Source organism: Sinocyclocheilus anshuiensis, unplaced genomic scaffold, assembly GCF_001515605.1.
Source record: "Sinocyclocheilus anshuiensis isolate Anshui unplaced genomic scaffold, SAMN03320099.WGS_v1.1 scaffold329, whole genome shotgun sequence".
In the NCBI taxonomy this organism is placed as follows: Eukaryota; Metazoa; Chordata; class Actinopteri; order Cypriniformes; family Cyprinidae; genus Sinocyclocheilus; species Sinocyclocheilus anshuiensis.
In genome coordinates this window covers 1940587-1963682 of record NW_015540881.1, presented here as the reverse complement: position 1 = coordinate 1963682, position 23096 = coordinate 1940587, and the positions used below count along the sequence as shown (strand labels likewise).

General features: G+C 35.3%; 1 protein-coding gene across 1 annotated transcript in view; it reads right to left on the bottom strand.

The window, feature by feature from the left end:
• Positions 1-340: 340 nt before the first annotated feature.
• The window catches only part of LOC107688500 (probable cationic amino acid transporter), a 24934-nt gene continuing 2178 nt past the window's right edge, over positions 341-23096 (bottom strand). Inside the window, exons 2-8 of the mRNA XM_016486184.1 lie at positions 13253-13748; positions 10049-10285; positions 7318-7535; positions 7047-7193; positions 5568-5776; positions 3078-3949; positions 341-977 (exon numbers count right to left, since the gene is read on the bottom strand). Coding sequence (XP_016341670.1) covers positions 601-977; positions 3078-3949; positions 5568-5776; positions 7047-7193; positions 7318-7535; positions 10049-10285; positions 13253-13556 — 2364 coding nt within the window. The 5' untranslated portion in view covers positions 13557-13748 and the 3' untranslated portion in view covers positions 341-600. The remainder of the gene's footprint in view (positions 978-3077; positions 3950-5567; positions 5777-7046; positions 7194-7317; positions 7536-10048; positions 10286-13252; positions 13749-23096) is intronic.

The window sequence follows — 23096 nt, the reverse complement described above, 5'->3', positions numbered from 1 at the left end:
TAACCACTGATTTCTAGTCGTGTCCTCTTTTGGAAGGCCAAACAAAGTAGTTTCACTTTTGCAACGAAACACACAGCGTCTTCACGACATGGCGGCGGCGGCAGCAGCAACAATAAAGTTACACCTTCTTTCTTTGCTAGAACATTTGGGCGGCGTTATGCAAATCTTCCCACATCGTGACGTAGACATGTAGGGGGCGTGTTTAAACGAGGCGTTTTAGGAGGGCGTGGACTAGTCTTAACTTTTATAAAGAATATCTCTTTGGGTTTGAGACTTTAGTCTTTGCAACTTTAGGGATCTTATCTATTCACGAACAGCTTGTAACACTCCAAAGAGAAAGGAAAACTTGAAATCGCATCATATGACCCCTTTAAAACTCATTTAAAAAAGAAGGAATATTTGGGCTGTTTAGGTTCTGTGTGATCAAAAAAGCCTTCTAAAAGTTCAATCCCATCTTATGCGTTCTCATTATCCTATCAGTAGTGAAAAGGGGCTGCAAATGAAGGAATAAGTATAAAATACAAACTCATTGCAGAGACATAACAACCTAGCCCAAGGGTTCTGCAGTTGTTGGCAGGCGAGTATATTCGGATAACATTCTCATTCCAAGGGATCGTCTATATCGTCGTCGACTACCAGCGCCTCAAAGCCCGGACTGGGTTTGCCAGCTTTGCTTTTGGCTCTGCTGTGTGAGGTGGAAGAAGAGGTCCTGTGGTTGTCCACCTTGTCCAGGCCGTCAGGCTGAGGCTCGCTCTGCTCCTGGCGTTGTTGTTTCTGTTGCCCACCTTTGCCCTCATGGGAGCCCCAGCTTTGGAACGGCCCTCCGTCTCCAGAAGGGTACAGATCATCATCCACTGCAAAGTTGTCGTCCACACCCGTGTCATAGCGCTGGTATGTGCTGGCATGGGCCTCTTCCTCGCGTGCCGTGATCTCCAGGGTGCTGTTCCACATTCCGTAGCCAAAGTAGATCAAAACACCTGCAGAGATGAACACACAGAGACAACACAAACAATGCACACATGCATAAGCTACTGCACAAATGTTACTGATGGGTGTTTTTTCTCACTCATCAAAAGTTTACCTCAGTCAAATATAGCAAATGAGTAATAGTGGAGGTATTAGTCTGCTCATATAAGAGAGAGCAGACTGTTAGAGACCAGTGGTGACCAATAGTGTTTAGTGGTGACCAATAGTAGGACCATGTGGGTCATTTCTGTTTTGCAGGAGTTTTGACCTCTGTAAATTCTACTGTAAAATGTAATTTAAGGAAGTATTTCTATAAAAACAATTCACCAAGAATATATATTAATTATAACTTGATTACTTACAAAATGGCAAAAATAAATAAACTAATAAAAAAATAAAATGAACAGGATGGAAATAATAAGCTAATACTAGCAATTGCTCAGTGAGGGAATGACAGTTTGGATGAAGGTGTCAATAAGAAGTTAATTCTGATTTTTTACACAACCATCTTTAAAAATTAATATTACAAAAGTAATATTATCATATCAATTTTAGAAACATTACACCAACCAACCAACTAACAAACTACAGTAACTAACTAAATAAATCAAAGAATTTATCAAATTCCATTGGTGATAATTACGGATGTTTATTTAAATACCAACTCAATCCGAGCAGCTGAGTCCTTAGCCATCTTCAAGAATCGGCTAAAAACACATCTCTTCCATCTTTATTTGACCCTCTAACTCTAGCATTCTCTATTCTAATTCTATTCTTTAAAAAAAACTTGTCCCTTTTAGACTTGCACACTATTCTTTTACTGCTTGTTTTCTTTAAAAAAAAAAAAAAACTAACACTAGCTTTTCTAATCTTTTGGTATTCTGTTTTCTTTTTATTTATTATATAATTAACAAAAGCAAAAAAGGCCTCTAACACTAGCTTGCTCTATTCTTTTTCTATTCTGTTTTCTTTTTATTTATTATATAATAAAAAACAAAAAACCTTGCTACGTGTTCTGCGTTAAGCTAACTGAGACTTAACTGAGTCATAGCACTTGCATATTGCTCTTTTGTTGATTTTGATTGCTTCCATTGTCCTCATTTGTAAGTCGCTTTGAATAAAAGTGTCTGCTAAATGACTAAATGTAAATATGATTTCACTTTATGTAGGATGATGTCATAAGGGAACTGTTTTTAGCGATATTACAAAGCATGGAAGAAACATGAAGGAACGTTATATTAAGAACATAGGAAAAATATTTTTATTGCAAATGAAAACTATATTTAAATGTTGTTTTTAAATTAGATAAAATAAAATATTAAGAAACATAATAATTTGCCAAGGTTTCATTATATAAAATTCAGTCCATGCTCATTTAAAGATTTATTTAAAGTACTTTTGGTCAGTTTTTCCCGACACATATGAAACTACACTATCGTTCAAAACTTTGAGGTTGGTGATATTTTATGTTTTTGAATGAAGTCACTTATGCTCATCAAGGCTGCATTTATCTGATCAGAAAAACAGTAAAGAGCGTAATATTGTGAAATGTTACAACAATTTCCATTTTAATGTTTTAAAATGTAATTTATCCCTGTGATGGCAAAGCTGAATTTTCAGCATCATTACTCCAGTCTTCACAGTGTCACATGATCCTTCGGAAATCATTCTAATATGCTGATTTGATGCTCAAGAAGCATTTCTTCTTATTATTATTGTATGTCTTATTATATCTCATTATTACCAGTATATGTTGAAAACAGTTGTGCTGCTTAATATTTTTTCAGGATTCTTTGATGAATATAAAGTTCAAAAGTTCAACATTTCAACATTTCTTTGAAATAAAAGTCTTTAAATATAAAATATAAATATCGTATAAATATAAATATCGTATAAATATCTTCACTGTTACTTTTGATGAAGCGGAATAAAATTAATTTCTATATTCTAAATGAATCATTTATTTCAAAAAAAGAAAAAGAAAAACTTACTGACCCCAAACCTTGGAACAGTAGTGTATATGTGAAACTGTCCTGCATATCAGAAATTACCCTTCTAAATAAAATACTGTCTGTATAAACCTGTCTATTTAAAATAATACTGAAACTCACCCACAAAGCACCATACGCCAAAACGGATCCATGTGATGGTGGAGAGCTTGAGCATGAGGTAAACATTTACCAGCATGGCAGAGGCCGGGACGAAGGGAACGCAGGGAGCCATGTAGGGCAGGCGCTTGGGGTTCTCCGGCTGCTGAATGATAATGAAGACCAAGAGCATGATGACCAGCAGCAGCAGCACCAGCAGCAGCACGGCCCACCACTGGCCATCAGCGATCTGACCCGACCCGAAGATGATGAGGGAGCAGAAGCAGAAGATGAGGATGAAGAGCAGAATGACGCAGCGGGTGACGATGCGGCCAGTGGCCATAGTGGGCCGGTCCATCTTGCCCGGCAGGCCGAGCCTAATGCGCATGGTGTAATAGCAAGGCCCCAGCAGCTTCTTCAGCTTCAGCAGGTACATGCGATCTGCCTCGTCTGACTCAATGCCTGAGGACATGTCCACTGTGCCGTAGTTGGGGTGACTGGCGGTGTAGGTGGACTTGTCGGGTTTACCGATCAGCATCTCGTTGTCTCCTAGAGACGGTAAGTTCTTGGCTCCACAGGTGTTTGTTGGAGCATAATCATCGCCCTCGCTGACCGGCGAACAGGCTTCCTTCTCACACTCGGCTAGAACTCCCTCCTTACGCTTTGTGTTCTGCTCAGAGAGGAAGTTGACGAATCCGTGAATGTCTCCTTCGGGCTGGTAACGCAGCAGTAGCACACACACTGACACTAGTGTGTAGGCTAGCAGAGTGCCGATGGACATCATCTCGATCAGGTCCCTCAGACTGACAAGCAAAGCCAAGAGAGCAGAAAGGAAGCCCGACACCACACAGGCCACTGCAGGAGTCTCTGTGTATGTGCTCACATGGGCCAGAAATCTACAACATACAGATAGTGCACATGAAACCTTCAATCCTCCATTCACAAAAGGGCAGTGCTATGGCATTGAAGTGGGAGTGCTGATCTTTCTCAGACACCAGAAAATACACTTTAAAAAAAAAAAAAAAAAGGTACAGAACTGTCACTGGAACCTTTCAAAAGCTACAAATATGTACCAATTAGGTACTAATATGTACATTTTAGTTACTAATATGTACCTTTAGGGGTAAATAAGGTACAAAGGTGTACTACCCTAATAAAAGCTTCAGTACCTTTTTTCTGTGAGTGTACCGACTACTCAACTGTCAATCAAAGACTGCACTAAAACAAGTGTTTTAACCTCAGAAAAGTGCATTTATATATACTGCTGTTCAAAAGTTTGGGGATAATTTTTTTTAATGAATACGTTTATTCAGTAAGGATGCATAAAAATAGACAAAAGTGACAGTAAAGACATTTATAATGTTACAAAATGTTTCTTTTTACATTTTATTCATCAACAAATCCTGAAGAAAATGGATCACAGTTTCTACAAAAAAATATGTGACCCTGTCTGTGAAATCTAGGCTAAATTCCCAAATCTAATTCAAAACTTTTGATTGAAAGTTTGATTTCAACCATTAATTTCACTATAATTTCAATCTTTGACATGGACATACATGGCCAATATTAAAGATATCACAGTTTCATTTTCACGGAATGTTCTTTACATTAATGAAGGATGATTTTATGTAGAAAACAGTAAAACCCAAAACTTTAATTAGGTTTTCACAGGCAGGGCCACAAATATTTACAAATCTGTTTTCAGCACTGAAAATAATAAGAAATGTTTCTTGAGCACCAAATCAGCATATTTTCTGAAGGTCATGTGACACTGAAGTAATAACTGCTGAAAATTAGTTTTGCCATCAAAGGGATAAATTAAATTTTTTATATATATTAATACAGAATCCAGTTATTTTAAATTGAAACAATATTTCACAATTATTATTTTTACCATTAATTACTATTTTTATTGTATTTTTGATCAAATAAATACATCCTTGGTGAGCATAAGAGACTTCTTTAAACAGTAGTGTATGTAGTGACAGATTATGTGAAGCGCAGCTGAAATTCATTACAGGTACTAAACTATTCCCCCCAAACAAAACATAATATTTATAAGAGTTTAAAGCCTGGTAGTGTAAGCAGTTTTGTTTTTAACTACTAAAAAGAATTATAGATCCTCTCCTTTAAATCTGATCATACATGTGTGATGCATTTTGAGATGCTTCGAGAGGTGTTACTACCAAGTATAAATGGCGATGCATCATGTCTGACCACTTCTGATCACCTGTGATGGGTGTACTGATGTTAATACCAGGTGTAAACAGGATGAATCATCCAAATATTCATTTTATCAAAGAAGTCTTACAACATACCCATTATTCTGGCTATGATTTAAAATGTCAGGGCTCTAAGTAGCATTTTGTTTGAGACTGCGTGATGGCAGGAGCTTACTTCTCCAGCAGAGAACGATATTTAAATGGCATTTTAATCATTTGCAACATATAATGGAGAGAGACGCATTACAGAGCATCAAAGATCATTACTTAACCCTGTGATTTCATTTTTTACCTGAAGAGCAAACCATCTCCAGCCATGGCATAGATGACTCTCGGCATTGGGAAGAGAGAGCCCAACAAACTGACTGTCAGCCCTGCAATGGAGCCAATGGCCACTATGTATTTGGCAGTTTGGAAGCCATGTAGAGAAAACATCTCCATCAGAGGAGCATCTGTGTCAATGTCAGTGTAGGGGACCATCAGAGTGAGGATCACACTCACCTGTGAGAAAGACAGAGAGGCAGAGAGTGAGATTCATTGAACTTACAAATGAAGGACTTTTTTTTTTTTTTTGTTACTGTGACTTTCTTTAAGAAATGCCCCCATTATGAATGTTAGGACCAGACTGAAATGACCAGGAACATAGTTAAAATGACAATTATCATCTAATGTTGAGAATCTTTGGAAGAATATGCAAAGTAGACTGAAACAGTAAAATGTTGAATTTTTTCTGGTGTTTAGGACTACTAGAATTTATTTAAAAGTTTCTGAACACCAAACAGGTATCATTGATGTGTTCAGTTTTGTTCATCTGACGTCAAGTTGCGAAAGTACAGAACAAGCTGTTTTTGCGGCTTAGTTTCAATAACTGGTCTTTTTTTGATAGGTAGGAAGCACTGGGTTCTGACAGTTACAATATGTTTTCTTAGTACAAATTACTCTTTTATATCAAAAGATCAAAGACATCGATTCCATGTGACCCATTTAATAAATCTCAGAAAATACTATCTTTATCTGTAACACAAACACACACATATGCACAAAAACATACAGACAGAGAAATGAAATGCCTGGCTAAAATTAGCCTCTACGACAACAAAATGAGATCTGGAGGGGTGAACGCTGCTAATTAACAAGTTTGCTCCTCATCAGAAAGTCCTGTAGTTGTGAAAATGAAGAGCCATTTTGGTAAAGCCAATTTCATTCCAGCTAAAACAAAAACCACATGAGAAAAATTGGAGAGAGATGAAAGAATAAAAAGATCAATTAGAGGAAAACAGAGAAAATAGAAATTAAATATATAGAATATATTGTTCTAAGATGCAGAAAAGATGTCTGTTGGTGAATTAATACCCGTTGCGTTACTATGACAACCTCCTACAGACAGACAGCATTGCACGGTGATAAAGCCGGAGAGCTTTAATAAATTCAGACATGCTGCATGAAGAGAATAACCAATGACTGTCCATGAACACAAAGAAATGAACAAAGAAAAGTTATGCCACTGTAGAGTATCTTTTTAAATAAAAACTCATGCATCATTTATATTCTTATACAGAGAAGAGTTGATACTTATACAGGTATCAACAGACTGTGAATGACATAACTTAATCATAATCATTTATAACCTGAATACATTTTTGAATAAAATCAAACTTAACAGCCAAAAGATATATAGAATTAGAATTTTCAGATTTTCAATGTGGTCTCATACTTCGTATATGGAGAAAATAACCCAAAATTAGTGATGGTTAATATACCATATACTCACAGAGACATAGGCAGTGAGACAGGTGACCAGAGAGGCAGTGATGGCGTAGGGGATGGATGTGTTGGGACTCTTGGCTTCCTCTCCGGTGGTGGCTATGATGTCAAACCCAATAAAGGCATAGAAGCAAGTGGCTGCACCCTGCATGACCTGTTGGGCAGAGCGGTTTATTATAGTTACAAGACAATGCAATTTCCTCCTCTGTGTTTATGCTGAGAGGCACTAACTGCACTAATGGATTGAACTTCAATAATAGATTTGAAATGTACTTTACCCCTGACCAGCCATAAGGCAGGAACCGTCCCTCATCCCAGTTGCTGCCACTGATGAAGAAGAGGCCTGCAATCATTATGAACACCCACACCACCAGATTGATGACATTCAGCACGTTGTTGAACCCGACAGAATTCTTCACGCCTAGAGCAACTATCACTGTGACCAGGATGACTATGACCAGGGCCAGGATGTCCGGATACGCCTGCTCCCCTTTACCTGAGAGGTGATGAAGGAGGAATGTACAATGCATTACATGGTTAAGCCAGTTTTGATGCTGGAGTTATAAAATTTTGTCTGAAAGTTTAAACAAACCTAAAAAGCAATCCTTAAAAGGATTTTTGAGGTTATTTAGGCCTCATGATGTCTCGAATGCTTTTCTAACCTATACAGTTGATAAACTAGCACAACATATGGATAGAACGATACAACGCTAGATGGATGGATAGATAGATAGATAGATGATAACTGTAGAATGATAGATAGATAGATAGATAGATAGATAGATGAAAACTGCAGAAATATAGATGATGTCATCATGATGTCATTGATAGATTATTTCACAAATAAAATATGCACTGCATTACTGCATTCTTAATTATTTTTTGGAATAAATGCAAAAATGCTCAAAAATACTAAATTGATGAGACTTATACTTAGCTTTAATACATATGGAAAATGTAAACATTAGGTGTAACTGGATATGAATTCACACTTGATTAAAAAATAAAGCATTAAAAAACAGTGAGGACTTCAATGAGGCCTCTTCATTTCAGAACAGCGCTGCATGCCACTGATAAATAGAAAGACAGATAAACAGATAGATAGATGTCTCTCAGATGACAGTAGTGAGTTTGGACAGCTGTTTTCACAACTTGACAACAGACAGTCCTCATATGACCCCTCAATGCCATCATGAATAAACCATGCATTTCTAAAAATACTCATCATACTAACCAGGCCTTAAGCGGAAATGACTATGAACCGTAACGTGGCTGCTACATGTGTGCAGAGACACACACAGATGGAGAGATATTTGATTATCAGAGGAAAGGGATTGGTAAAAGTAAAAGAAGAGATTTTACGACAGCTGCTGGTTGAGTAAGACTGTGTATTTTGGCATGATATGCCATGTTTTGTCAGACACAATAGTCTATATGTAATATCTGTCTGCAAACCAAACATGCCATGCAGGAAGCAAATATTGTCCTTTCTAGAGTAGCCAATATTAATATTTCATTCCTTCATCTGTAGTCTGAGGTGTCTATTTGGGAACTTTTTTAATGCCAAGGACCCCAAAATATGACAATCCCTTTGTTCAATCAATAAGGGGCCTTCTCCTAAAATATAAAGGTAGCTATACATATTGATGTGAGAGAAATGTGTGATATTCTAAACAATAATACATAATTAATTTTTATTACTTTACTGAAACCAAACAATTCAACCATATTACAACATTATCGGTAAAAAAAAAAAACTTTTTAAACAGTATTATTCATTTATTCATGTGTGAAACATTTGAAAAGATGATTGCATAACCAAGTAATTGCATAATCAGCATTCAAGATACATGGAAGCCTTTTTCACATGAATATTTAGCAAAACAAGAATATGTCAAGATCTAGAATTTGCTTCAGATCGTATCTGCTTTGAAAATATTTCTTTAAGTGGAGTAGCTGTTTCATAGTTTAACAGAAGCTGTTATAAACTCTGTTTTAACAAGCTTTCCTCACATTGTCATTGTCACCAGACTATTGACGGCTAAAGTTAGAGGTGCCTTTTCTTTTCTGCAGTACCATTAACTCCAGTCTATTAATAAATTAAGCTTACTGTAACTTGCGTTGTAATTGCTGAGTGTGTGTGTATGTGTCAAGGTTATTAGTGTGTCATTTCCAAATTCTTTCTTTGAAAACTGCAACACTCAGAGACATGAACTCAATCGTTTAACTCAGTTGGAAAACAGGCTGGATTTTATATTAACAGGCTGTCAAGTATATTCTTGTGAGATAAAAGAGGTTTTCTTTTTGCAGCATTAAAAGAATAGTTCACTCAAACATTTAAATTAGCTGAAAACTTACTAACCCTCAGGCAATCTAAGATGTAGATGAGTTTGTTTTTTCATTGGAACAGATAGATTTATTAGAGAGATTTCATATTTGGAGAAATCTATCTGTAGATGAGTTTGTTAATTACATCACTTGCTCACCAATGGATCATCTGCAGTGAATGGGTGCCGTCAGAATGAGTGTCCAAACAGCTGATAAAAACATCACAATAATCCACAAGAAATCTGCACAACTCCAGCCCATCAATGTTTTGTGTAGTGAAAAGCTGTGTATTTATAATACACATAAAAGATTTCTTCATAAAAATTTTTAACTTCAAACCATTCCTTCCTGCAAAAAAAAGAGTCCTCTATCCATAATAACATATGGACGTGTGGATTACTTGTGGATTATTGTGATGTTTTTATCAGCTGTTTGGATTCTCATTCTGACGGCACCCATTCAATACAGGGGATCAATCAGTGAGCAAGTGATGCAATGCAAAATTTCTCCAAATCCATTCAGATAAAGAAACAAACCTATCTACATCTCAGATGGCCTGGGGGCGAGTAAATTTGCAACTAAATTTCATTGGGTAAAATATTCTTTTAAAATTAATCCAGGTCTCAGACTTTGATGATTATGTTTTAAGTACAAATTTATAATAATATTAATGCATCTCACCCAAGCCATTGAGTGTTCCTATGTGGTTGATCATGAAGCCGCTGATGCTGTGATTGGCCAGCGAGTCAAACATACTGCTGAGTGCACTGGCTCCTGCTGCTGTACCAATCAGATATTCCAAAATCAGATTCCAGCCAATAAAAAAAGCCACAAATTCTCCCACTGTCACATAGCTGTAAGTATAGGCCGATCCTGTGGTTTTAGGCACACGCACACCAAATTCAGCATAACACACCCCTGTGGAGAGATAGCAACGATTACTGTAACACCTGCACTCCTGGAGGTTATCAATTTAAGCATGCAGGTCTCTAACTGGTTGCTGAGATGGAATCATTGATTTTATTTTTTTCTGGAGTGTCAGATCAATTCTTAAATGTCAAACTCATAGAATCCCAGTGGACCAGATAACAGGAGAGAAATCCCTCTTTACAAGCTGAATCCCTGTAAACCCCACTTCAGTGGAAAAGATAAGGATTATATGTTTCTACATTCATTCCAAGATGTACTCTCTGACATCAGTGCTATAAAGCAATACATATCCCTTCAAGTTGATGTAATGTGATGTATTTTTGAGTGAAACATGAAAAAATATATGAAGGCACTTGAATTTATTCATTGAGACATGATTGAATGGTGAAAAGTGGCAGTTGCATATCAGAATGGAATCAGATTGAATTAACGTTCACTTATAAAATGGCAAAAGCTAATTGGCTATTGGCTAACATTATACAATGAACGTAATCAGAAAAAAACAAGTTATTACATTTTTATTACATTTTGATAAAAGATTATGAAGACAAAGTCTTTTTTCCTGTGGAACAGATGAACCAATCACAATGAAACCAGGAACATGTATTAGAAAAGTAAACAGGGTTCATTTCAATTTTGTATTGATTTTAAGTTATATTCTGTCCATTTTTTGTTTGTTTGTTTAAGAAATTAACACTTCTATTTAAGGGTGTAATGGTACATGTATTCGTAACGAACATTTTCGGTATGGGTCTTTCGGTTCGGTACGCATGTGAACCGAACAAATACAGCATTGTTTTAACCACTGCACGAGTGGAACTTCATTGGAAACTTCCAGTTTTATATATTGTTACTTTTGATGAGAATCAAAGTCGCATCTTTCAAGTTATGTCCATTTTTTTCTGGAAATTCAAACAAGAAATGCCATATTTGACGCTCTTTGATGTGGCGTGACAGATCGCTGTATAAATTCCTCAGTTGAAACAGCAGCGAGGAGCGCAAGTGAGCACGATCATCCCTTCCTCTTTACTACTAGTTTTAATGCAAAATAAACATGAATGAACTCATGCTTCAAGTAATCGCTCAGTCAGTGTTTCTACCACAGAAAGACTTCAAAACAAAATGTCACGTAGCATTTAATTTACCTCAGGCAAGTAATCAGTGTTCACAGCTTGTTAGTGCACTAGAGAAATTAAGTCTAGAGAAGAGCATTGCGCGAAATATTAGACTATATACTCATTATATTTTACTTTACCTGTTAGTGATGTCTTAATTAATTCAATGTGTTTTTTGAACCTTAAACCGCATAAACACATTTCATTACACCAAATACACAAAAGAATGTTCTTTTTAGCAGCATCATATGACCCCTTTAAATAAAACTGTTATGAAACAAGTTATGAAAGCCATTGTGAAAATTTATATATTTAAACAACAAATAGAAATGTTATAAATTAGAAGTTAATTTAAAAACTGCATTATGTGCAATTTACATGTTTGCATACATTTTTTTCAGTTTTAAGAGTGTTGATTATTATATTTAGAAATAAATAGTAGCTTAATTGAATTTAAGTTTGAGCTCTGTTGTTAATTGTAACCTTATAGTAATGTAAAAGGGCTCCCTATAGTTTAGAGGATAAGCTGAGGTAGATTTTAATTATAATTAAAATGAAAGAAGATATTTTTTTAAACAAATTAAAAACAAAAAAATTTGTTTAGTAAACCACTGTTTAATTACAAAAAAATTCAATTTTATGTTTAGTTTTTTCCCCTTGCTGTACTGAAACCATACTAAACCATGACATCCAAACTGAAGTACATACCAAACTGCCATGTTTCTTTTTAACACCCCTATTTCTATTATGCAATGATGCACTAAAATGATCAGAATTGACAGTAAATACCTTTTTAATATTTCAAAACATTTATATTTCAAATAAATGCTATTCATCAAAGAATCTTGAAAATACTAGTATCACAATTTCCACAAAAATATTAAGCAGCTCAACTTTTTTTCAACATTGATAATATTAGAAATATGGAACAATATAAATAATTGTTTCTTGAGAAAATCTGCATTTTAGAATGATTTCTGAAGGATCCTGTGACACTGAAGACTGTAATGATGAATCAGTAATGATGCTGAAAATTCAGCTTTGACATCACAGGAATAAATTAAATTTTAAAATATAATAAAATCAAAAACAGCTATTTTACGTTGAAATAATATTACTGTTTTACTGTTGGAGTTTTGATCAAATAAATGCAGCCTTGATGAGACTTTTTTCAAAAACATTAAAAAATCTTATAGATGCCAAATTTGTGAACGCATACAGTATGGAAGTTAAGAATATTTTTTCTTAGAATTATTTTGCTTTAATTGAAGGTTATTTTGGTGAACATCTAGAAAGATGGTAAAAATTAAAGACTTTTTCGATGGCCTATTTTGCTAATATTTACCAAGGGTGCTAATATTAGTGGAGTACACTGTATAACTAATAACTATAAAGACAAATCTTCTATCTAAATTCTGTTTCTGTTTCCATGAGTGGAAAGATCAGCTGCATACAGGAAAAAATATCCCTTTCGTTTTTCCCTCCCTTTCATTTTTGGGTTCTTTATATTGGTATCCACAGGGAAAACTAAATGGATTTTCTCTCCAACTCTGTTTTGGGTGCAGCATGCTGTGCACAGCTTCAACCTGTAAACCTAATGAGCCAGTTCAGCGTGTGTCATCACTACACGTCAGGAGGCATAAAGTTATACATGTGTTCACTCAGCTAAAGCCTGACTCAGGATCAGTGAATAAAAAATGATACTATCCACAGTACAATAACACTACCTAGGCAGTGCTTCACTGGGGGCAGGTTTACAGGAAGATGGCAGACCTCTTTTCTTTGTGTTTTTCTCTTTTGTGTCTGACTGACTGGAACAGGAAGTAGGGGCTGCACTCACCTGACAGGATGGAGGCCACAGCAGCGATGATGAAAGACACAATGACTCCGGGCCCTGCCATTTCCTTAGCCACCAGTCCAGACACCACATACATGCCAGTGCCGACACAGCTTCCCACTCCCAGAGACACGAGGTCCACGGTGGAGAGAACGCGGGCGAGTTTAGTGCCATGAGCCCCAGTGCCTCCCGTGCTCTCCAGCATGGACTCCACCGGCTTTGTGCGCAGGACACGGGACTGGAAGACAAACCAGTTTGCCCCCCATTGAATCCGCCGCGGGTCCAGTTTAGCGAACAGCCCGCTCATCTTGGAGCCTGGTTATGGATCAAGGGGCTGCAAGAAATGGGGCTGATACTCTGAGAAGATCTGAAGACGCTTTGGGATTTGGTCTTGTAGTGTAGGGGGTCACACAGAAAGCAGCTGAGATGTTCACTGTCCTTCAGAGGAGCATCATTATCACGTTTCCACATGACCAGTGAGGGTGAAGGTGAAGCAACACTGAACAAAATGAGATGACAACAGTGTGATCTATCATTATCCATGCTTACCTATGCATATCTTAAACTACATGTATACTACAAGGATGGGTGAAATTGACCAAAAGTGTCAGAAAAGACACTTTTTGTATTATACAAACATTAAATTAACACTGTTTTTATTTAATAAAAAAATCTTGAATAAAATATCACAGTATCAGAGTTTCCACAAAATAATTAAGCAGCACAACACTGATAAGAATAAGAATAAGAAATATTTCTTGAGCATCAAATCAGCATATTAAAATGATTTCTGAAGGATCATGTGACACTAAAGACTGGAGTAATGGCTGAGAGCTATGTGGTATATACACATGCATATACACACATTTGAGTTATTTTAAAATGTAATAATATTTCACAATACTACCAGTTTCTTGGTGGGCATAAAAAAACTTTTTTCAGAAACATTTAAAAATGTTACCATCCCCAAACTTTTGAATGGTAAAATACATTTATAATAAATAAAAAATATTTATTTTTAATAATAAAACATATAGCTATAATATCATATATGTTACAGTATATATATATATATATATATATATATACAATTTTATTAAATAATAACACTATGATTTTATAATAATACAGATTAATATTAATATAATCTTTTTCACAGTAGCAGTGAAATAATGCTACATTTTTCATTTCTTATATGCAATTCATATTTTAAATCTATCTACAAAATAATGTATTTTTCACCTGCCTAATTCATCTAAAATATTCTGTTACTTGTTGTTTCCAATACCATTCGTTATCATTCCGTGATTTCTCCCAAAAAGATGCATTTGCTATTGTTCAATTCACTTTTTGAAGCAAATCAAAGGCTTTGACTACTAAAACATTTGTGTTGTAGTAAAAGCCTCTTTATGTTAGCTTAATCTGTATTATTATAAAAACATAGTGTTATTATTTAATAAAATTGTATATATATATATATATATATATATATATACAATTTTATTAAATAATAACACTATGATTTTATAATAATACAGATTAATATTAATATAATCTTTTTCACAGTAGCAGTGAAATAATGCTACATTTTTCATTTCTTATATGCAATTCATATTTTAAATCTATCTACAAAATAATGTATTTTTCACCTGCCTAATTCATCTAAAATATTCTGTTACTTGTTGTTTCCAATACCATTCGTTATCATTCCGTGATTTCTCCCAAAAAGATGCATTTGCTATTGTTCAATTCACTTTTTGAAGCAAATCAAAGGCTTTGACTACTAAAACATTTGTGTTGTAGTAAAAGCCTCTTTATGTTAGCCTTAAGGAAATGTGCTGTATTCACCAGATTTACATTTACCCACCTGATTAAATACTAATGCAGGAGGCAAAAAGCCCTTTTTATCCATCACTGATCTTCATGAAAGAAAGGCCCAATAGCTTTGTCTAATACATGAATGAATGCTTTGTACAATGTCAAACATGTAAACACAATATTTTGCTGCCATTGCGGGTCACAAAAAAACAGATAAGAACGCACTCATGGATGGATCTGCCTGGCAAAATGAGACTTTCATCAGAGAAATTATCAAACAAATCATCTATATGCTTATAATATGTCTCATTCAATTCAAGACAACTCTTAGACTTAGAAACAGAACAGAAACCAAACTATTTATGCCATCTGTTTCCATCATTCAAACAAGAGAGCTTCTTTATAAATGCACTTTCATGATGTCTGGCTATAGTGAAGTTTCATTAGTCATTCATTTCCAGTCCCCCTGACAAATCAGGTCAGAAAGATTATTAAATAAATATGAAAAATAAGCTTCAGTAGGTGGTACTAAAAGCAATGGCTTTTTGTAAGAGTTTGTGGTTTTGATATCTTGAGGGCCTCTTGATAGAAAAGAGCTGAAGATAACATCAAGACCCATGTTGAACACCAATAAAATGTGCTGATGAGTCCTGGTGTGCAGCCAAATAGGAACAGACAAAGAACTAAACCCAGCCCGTTCATTCCAGCTCTCATCGGCTTCATTTCCTATCTGACATTCTTTCTCCTCTGATCTTTTCTCTCTCAAACTTTCATTCCACCAACTCATTTTTTACACCTCATTTTATAGTCTTTTCCTCTTTTCTTTCACCACTGGCCCAGTTCCTTCCCTTTTAACTCATCAATCCTGTCACTTTGAAGGATTTGGCTTCTCCCAGCTGTAATGATACTCTCTCCTTCATCCCATGTCTAACTGTCTACAGAATGACGGTAACAGATCGCAGTGAAGTCTGTCCATCACAGTGACTAAAGCACATGGCTGCTGACCAAGATAATGATTTGTCTAGGTTTACAACCACACAGCAGGCCACATGGAACGGGACTGTCTGCTCTATAGCTTATAAATGACCTAAATGCCTGATAATTTATATTGTGGTTTCTAGAAAAACAATAAACTAAGGTGATGTCCTCCCTGTGGTCTGCAAATGTGAAAGTAAAGGTTATTTAAAGATTATATGCCATTTCACAGCAGTGTGCAGTATAAAGATAATTTCCAACCTCATATAAAGCATATGTGACCCAGTATAATATCTGAACCTGTCACAGTCACATTACACTGATGTTGTTTGTCTCTTTAGGCTGCTAGAAGAGTATATATTCAAACCTTGCCACTGACCTTATGACACACACACGTATAAACAGTGGCCTGAGGTGCAACACAGAGCATTGGTATAATTCAAAGTGACAAGATGAAGCCATAAACAACCTACATACACAGCTCTGCCTATATATAATACTTTCCACATGTATTTTATGCAACAGACACACAACACAATATATTTCAACAGAAAATCATTGCACAAGGCAAAAAAATACATATAGTCAATGGTTAAGAACATTATATGAGTCTCTAACCTTCTCCCTAATACTCTAATATTCTTTAGATGGTACTTCCTTTAATATGTGTTTACATTCTGTCCATCTAAAATGAGCAATTAAAGAAATTAATTCTTGTTTTAGACAAATCATTGTTAATTGTGACAAACTGCAAAGTTTTGGGAGTGAAAACCCCCAAACTACATGTAACAGAATCACGTAATTTAATTACAATATGAGGTAACACTTTATTTTAAACTTGTTACACATGTTACATGTACTTACTATATAATAACAATTAATTATGCATAATTACATACAAGTAACCTTAAACCAAACCCTAATCCTAACCCTAACTATATAATAAGTACATGTAGTTAATTAATATTACTAAGTACTTAAATGTATAATTACACTGTGACAAGGACACCTTAAAATAAAGTGTAACCCAAAATAAATGTAACTGTAATCTGTTACAGTTACTGAGAGAAAAAAAAAGTGGAATTAAACAGTATGAAATTACTTATGAAAATGTTAATGATTACAAAGGAGGTTACATCTGATTTTTTTTCACACACATACAGATTTGATTGATTTCTTTCCAAAATTGCATTGACTGCTCTAAAATATGAGACACCATGTTTCAGGAGTTTAGGAGACAGAAGAGGACACATGCTTATTTGATAACTCATTTATTTCCTATTTGGGCTTATGTATATGCTTTATTTTTTAAATTAACTGTTTGGGGGTTTTTTCAAGGCATTGTTAAATGCCAGCGTTTCCTGTCATGCAATGATGCAAAGATTTGATTTAAAAAATAAATAAACTATCATAGCTATTAAACTGTATTTTGTTATCATTTTAAATCTGTATTTAACCTCAGAACGATCTCAAAGTAAGAAGAGGTGCTAAAGTCTGATATTATGGTGGCTGTGCTTTAAAAGTAAATTATTATAACCTTAATTCAATTGATGAAGAATTCTGAAAGTCTGACAGAAATCAGTGATGAGTACTACTGTAAGGTTAACCCTGCCTGCTTTAAATGTTTGAAAATGGTTAACAGTTTAGAAAAAATTTTGAAAAAATTTAGAAATCTGAATTTTGAAAAGTAATCCAAAAGTAATCAAATGTAATCAGTTACAAAAGTAATTGAAATCATTACACTACTTATTACATTTTAAATATGGTAACTTGTAATCTGTAACCTATTACATTACTATCCAAAGTAACCTTCCCAACACTGCAACCCTATGTATGTTCCATATGTGTTTAGACACCTGAACCTGTGATGGTTGACATAGTGATAACCATAGCAACATTTTGACGTATTACAGCTGTTAACATCTGTAAACATAAAGAGACATATGGATGCCACTAAGGAGACATATTTTCAGCATCAGGGTGGTTTTCATCATTAAAATGTATGTGTATGCAAGTACATTCATATGTTATAGGTTATATACATACATACACCACCGTTCAAAGGTTTGGGGTCAGTAAGATTTATTTGATGTTTATTCAAAAAAAAAAAACAGTAATATTGTTAAATATTATTACAATTAAAATAACTGTTTTCTATTTTAATGGATTTTAAAATGTAATTTACCCCTGTAATGGCAAAGCAGTCATTACTCCAGTCTTTAGTGTCACATGATCCTTCAGAAATCATTCTAATATGATGATTTGATGCTTGAGAAACATTTCTTATTACAATTGTTGAAAATATTTTTTTGCTTTATAACATTATAAATGTTTTACTGTCACTTTTGATCAATGCAATTGATCAACTAATTAATGCATCTTTGTTGAATGAAAGTATTTATTTCTTTAAAGAAATCCTACTGACCACAAACTTGTGAATGGTAGTGTATATGACATAAAAAGCATATACAGAGTTGTCTGTGATATTCATGCTACAGTATAAGCCAATATGCATGTGAAGCATATATATTATTTTATTACAGAGCCAGAAAAAGCATACCAAACAGGTGGAGCCCCAGGTGGATGTCAAGTTTACCTAAATCAGTCACGGCTATCATTTAGGAATCAGGATAACAGGGTAATTGCAGTGTGATTGGTAAGAGAGGAGATGATGGAAAGTGTTTGGCCATCTGCAGGCAATGTAAGAAGAATTGATTTCCATTGTGAGATCATTGCGTGGGAAAAGAGAGTGGGCGTTTTTACAGCTTTTGTCAAGGAGGTCTGATTGATTGAACTGTTGCCAGTGTGCATCTGAACGGCAGTATTCGATACAAACCAAATATTGTTCATATGAGGAATAACAACACCATAGAATTGTTTGTCTTCACTGATCAAGCTGTACAACCTAACGTATAATAAATGTTTCCTTTTTTTTGGTTCGGTTTCTAATTGATGTTGATTCATCTGATAGCATTTACAGCTACATTTTATTCAAAAACACATACGCCATCTCTACACCATAAATAAACCTTTGGGACCTGGTCTATTCACATCCTGATAAAAAATTCAGGACATTTTTATGTAGCTCTAACACACTGTCACATGGTCCATTCACATACAACATTCAGTCTGTCATATGGTTAAACACATTTAATATAGAGCTGCTTCCAATGCTAATGCTCAAATTCTGGTCTCTTTTATCATTAAGATATTGACTTCATGATATCTATGAATATTTCAATCCAATCAACATAACACCAATATACACTGAACAAAATTATAAACGCAACACTTTTGTTTTTGCCCCCATTTGTCATGAGCTGAACTCAAAGATCTAAGACTTTTTCTATGTACACAAAAGGCCTATTTCTCTCAAATATTGTTCACAAATCTGTCTAAATCTGTGTTAGTGAGCACTTCTCCTTTGCCGAGATAATCCATCCACCTCACAGGTGTGGCATATCAAGCTGCTGATTAGACAGCATGATTATTGCACAGGTGTGCCTTAGGCTGGCCACAATAAAAGGCCACTCTAAAATGTGCAGTTTTATCACACAGCACAATGCCACAGATGTCGCAAGTTTTGAGGGAGCGTGCAATTGGCATGCTGACTGCAGGAATGTCCACCAGAGCTTTTGCCTGGGTGAATTGAATGTTCATTTCTCTACCATAAGCCGTCTCCAAAGGCGTTTCAGAGAATTTGGCAGTACATCCAACTGGCCTCACAACCGCAGACCACGTATAACCACACCAGCCCAGGACCTCCACATCCAGCATCTTCATCAAGATCGTCTAAGAAGTCTTAGATCTTTGAGTTCAGCTCATGAAAAATGGGGGCAAAAACAAAAGTGTTGCGTTTATAATTTTGTTCAATATAACTTGTGTTATGCAATTTCAGAAAGTCCTGACAAACTTTTCTTCATCTAGTTTTATTTTAAATCGCTGCTAGAACATAGCGACAGTGAGATTTGAACCTACAGTTCCAGATGAGAACCTGACACCCCAACTACTCACCTTCCATTCACACTACATAATTCTGCACTTTAATCACTCTTGCTAATAACAGGGTGAATTTACAAGTCAATTAAAGCCTTCTCACTTGCATCATTTCACCTTGTGTAACACTGCTGCTATCTGCATTCAGAATAAGAAACTGAGATCTTCCACTCTACTATTCTACAGCTTTTTATTTTAACCTGACAGTACAAGATACAGCAAAACACAGCAGAGCTACGCCTGCAGCAGATGGTGTGTAGAAATGGTGGGCAGAACTGCACTGCTCAAATTATGTAGAAGGCTTCAGACTGCATGTATTTTTTTATTGTACAGCCCTGCCAATATACACCTTGGCAGAGGGAAAAACAGAGACTGTTCAACAGGCTGTCTTCAAGACAGTTTATTTACTGTTTTAAAATACCAGGATTAGGATATCAGTCCTTGCTTGGAATTACAGACATATTTTAAATGTAATTATGCATATTCAGGTGGAAGAGTGCATAATGTATTAGAATATTTTAAATTCATATTATAAATCCAACACTTCTGAAAGCCAAAATTCATTTACTGCTGCTTTGTTTGGCGTTAAGAATGGGGATCAACAACAAATTTGATAATATAAATAAGAATATGAATTCAAAAGATTGCCATTGGTAAGATTTTTATAATACATATTTTTTAAAAGAAGTCTCATGCTGCATTTGATCAAAATACAGTAAAACAATATTGTAAAACTGCTAAATATTATAACAATTAAAAAGTCTTTAGTGTCAAATCATTTTAATATGCTGATTTGGTGCTCAAGAAACACTTCTTATTATTATCAATGTTAAAAATGCATCCTTGTTGGAAAAAAAAGTATTACTTTTTCATTGAAAAAAATCTTACTGACCTAACACTGAGCATCAAGGATAGATAGATCGATAGATAGATAACCCACTTATGTAAAGTAATGCTTTGTTGAATTTCTTCTTTAATTTCTCTTTTTAGTATGAATAAACATACAAGCATCATCTAAAAATTCACCTCTCATCTCACCCAAAAAACAAATGTGTGCAAACAGAAGACCTGTTTAAATGCAGAAACTTGTCTTCATCCACAAGTCAGATCTTTCCTCAGGGCAGTATAGTACAACTCCTCCCTTCTTCTTGCCTTCCCTGCTCTACTCTCCCCTCCTCCTGCTCCTCCTCCAGGCCGCTGCACTGTTACATAAACTGGCTGCTGAATGGAGTGAATCTGCCTGGCATGAACACTAACACCATTTCAGGCCATCAGATTTATTGCTCCCTCTCTTCCCTATTACAATTCACATCCCTAAGTAACATAGCACAGTCACAGCCAAACTCAATCAAATATTTGACTACAGCACTCTAAAACTACCGTTTTTGCCGCATGATATTGCTAAATGTTTGACATAGGAACAATATGGTATTGAAGGAATAGTTCACCCAAAAATGAAAATTTGCTGAAAAAGTGCTCACCCTCAGGCCATCTAAGATGTATATGAGTCTGTTTCTTTATCGGAACAGATTTGGAGAAGCAATTTAGCATTACATCACTTGCTCACCAGTGAATCCTCTGTAGTGAATGGGTGCCGTCAGAATGAGAGCCCAAACAGCTGATAAAAACATCACAATAATCCACAAGTAATCCACACAACCCCAGTTCATTAATTAATGTCTTGTAAAGCAAAAACCTATGTGTTTGTAAGAAATAAATCCATCATTAAGGTGTTTTAACTTTAACCCATTCTGGACAAAATGTGAGTCCATAATCCATAATAAAGCTTCCTCCAGTGAAACAGTCGCTGAAAAAGTGCTCACCCTCAGGCCATCTAAGATGTATATGAGTCTGTTTCTTTATCGGAACAGATTTGGAGAAGCAATTTAGCATTACATCACTTGCTCACCAGTGAATCCTCTGTAGTGAATGGGTGCCGTCAGAATGAGAGCCCAAACAGCTGATAAAAACATCACAATAATCCACAAGTAATCCACACAACCCCAGTTCATTAATTAATGTCTTGTAAAGCAAAAACCTATGTGTTTGTAAGAAATAAATCCATCATTAAGGTGTTTTAACTTTAACCCATTCTGGACAAAATGTGAGTCCATAATCCATAATAACGCTTCCTCCAGTGAAACAGTCCATCCCCTGTTGTCCTCTCACATCAAAATACACCAACATATTTGTTTAGAACTGTATCTGACTATTTTTTTGCTTGTAAAGGGTGCTTGATCTGTGCATATTTCTCCTCTGATTCAGACAAGACAACTTTTTCATTAGAGAAAGCAATAGGGGGCTTGTATTTTAACTGGAAGCAACAGTTAAAAGATTAATGATATCATTAAACACCTTAATGATAGATTTATTTCTTACAAACACGCAGAATTTCGCTTCATAAGACACTCATTCTGATGGCACCCATTCACTGCAGAGGATCCATTGATGAGCAAGTGATGTAATGCTAAATTTCCACAATTCTGTTCCGATGAAGAAACAAACCTATCTACATCTTGGATGGCCTGAGTTCATTTATAGTTCATTTTTAGGTGAAGTATTCCTTTAATTGGTCAGAGGTCATTAATTAACAACAAACACTGCAAAGGCAATGGTTTATATCTACAATAATACAACCAATTAAATAAAAGCAAATTACCAATGTACAATACAAAAACGGTCATAAATTGCGGCCAGGCACTTTACACTATAAATAATCCACTTTAAAGATTGCATTTTGGTCTTTATAATGAAATCATGGGTATTTATTTATGTATAGAGCTCAGCTGTCCACATTGAATTATGTCTCATGCTCACTATCATTAGCCATGCAGTGCTGCAGGTGGTCCTAATTGACGGAAAGCCTTTAATTGTATTACAGCATGTGCGCAAACAGTACGAGTGACATCACAATGGTGGTGGTAGCTTAATGGGAGCCTGCACTAGTGTGGCTCATTGAGGGAAAAAAAAGCAAGTCATGCCCATAAGTCAGAGCTGAAAAAGCAAATTACAAGCATGTAGGTTTTTTTTTTTTTTTTTTTTTGGGGAAGCTGTTTTG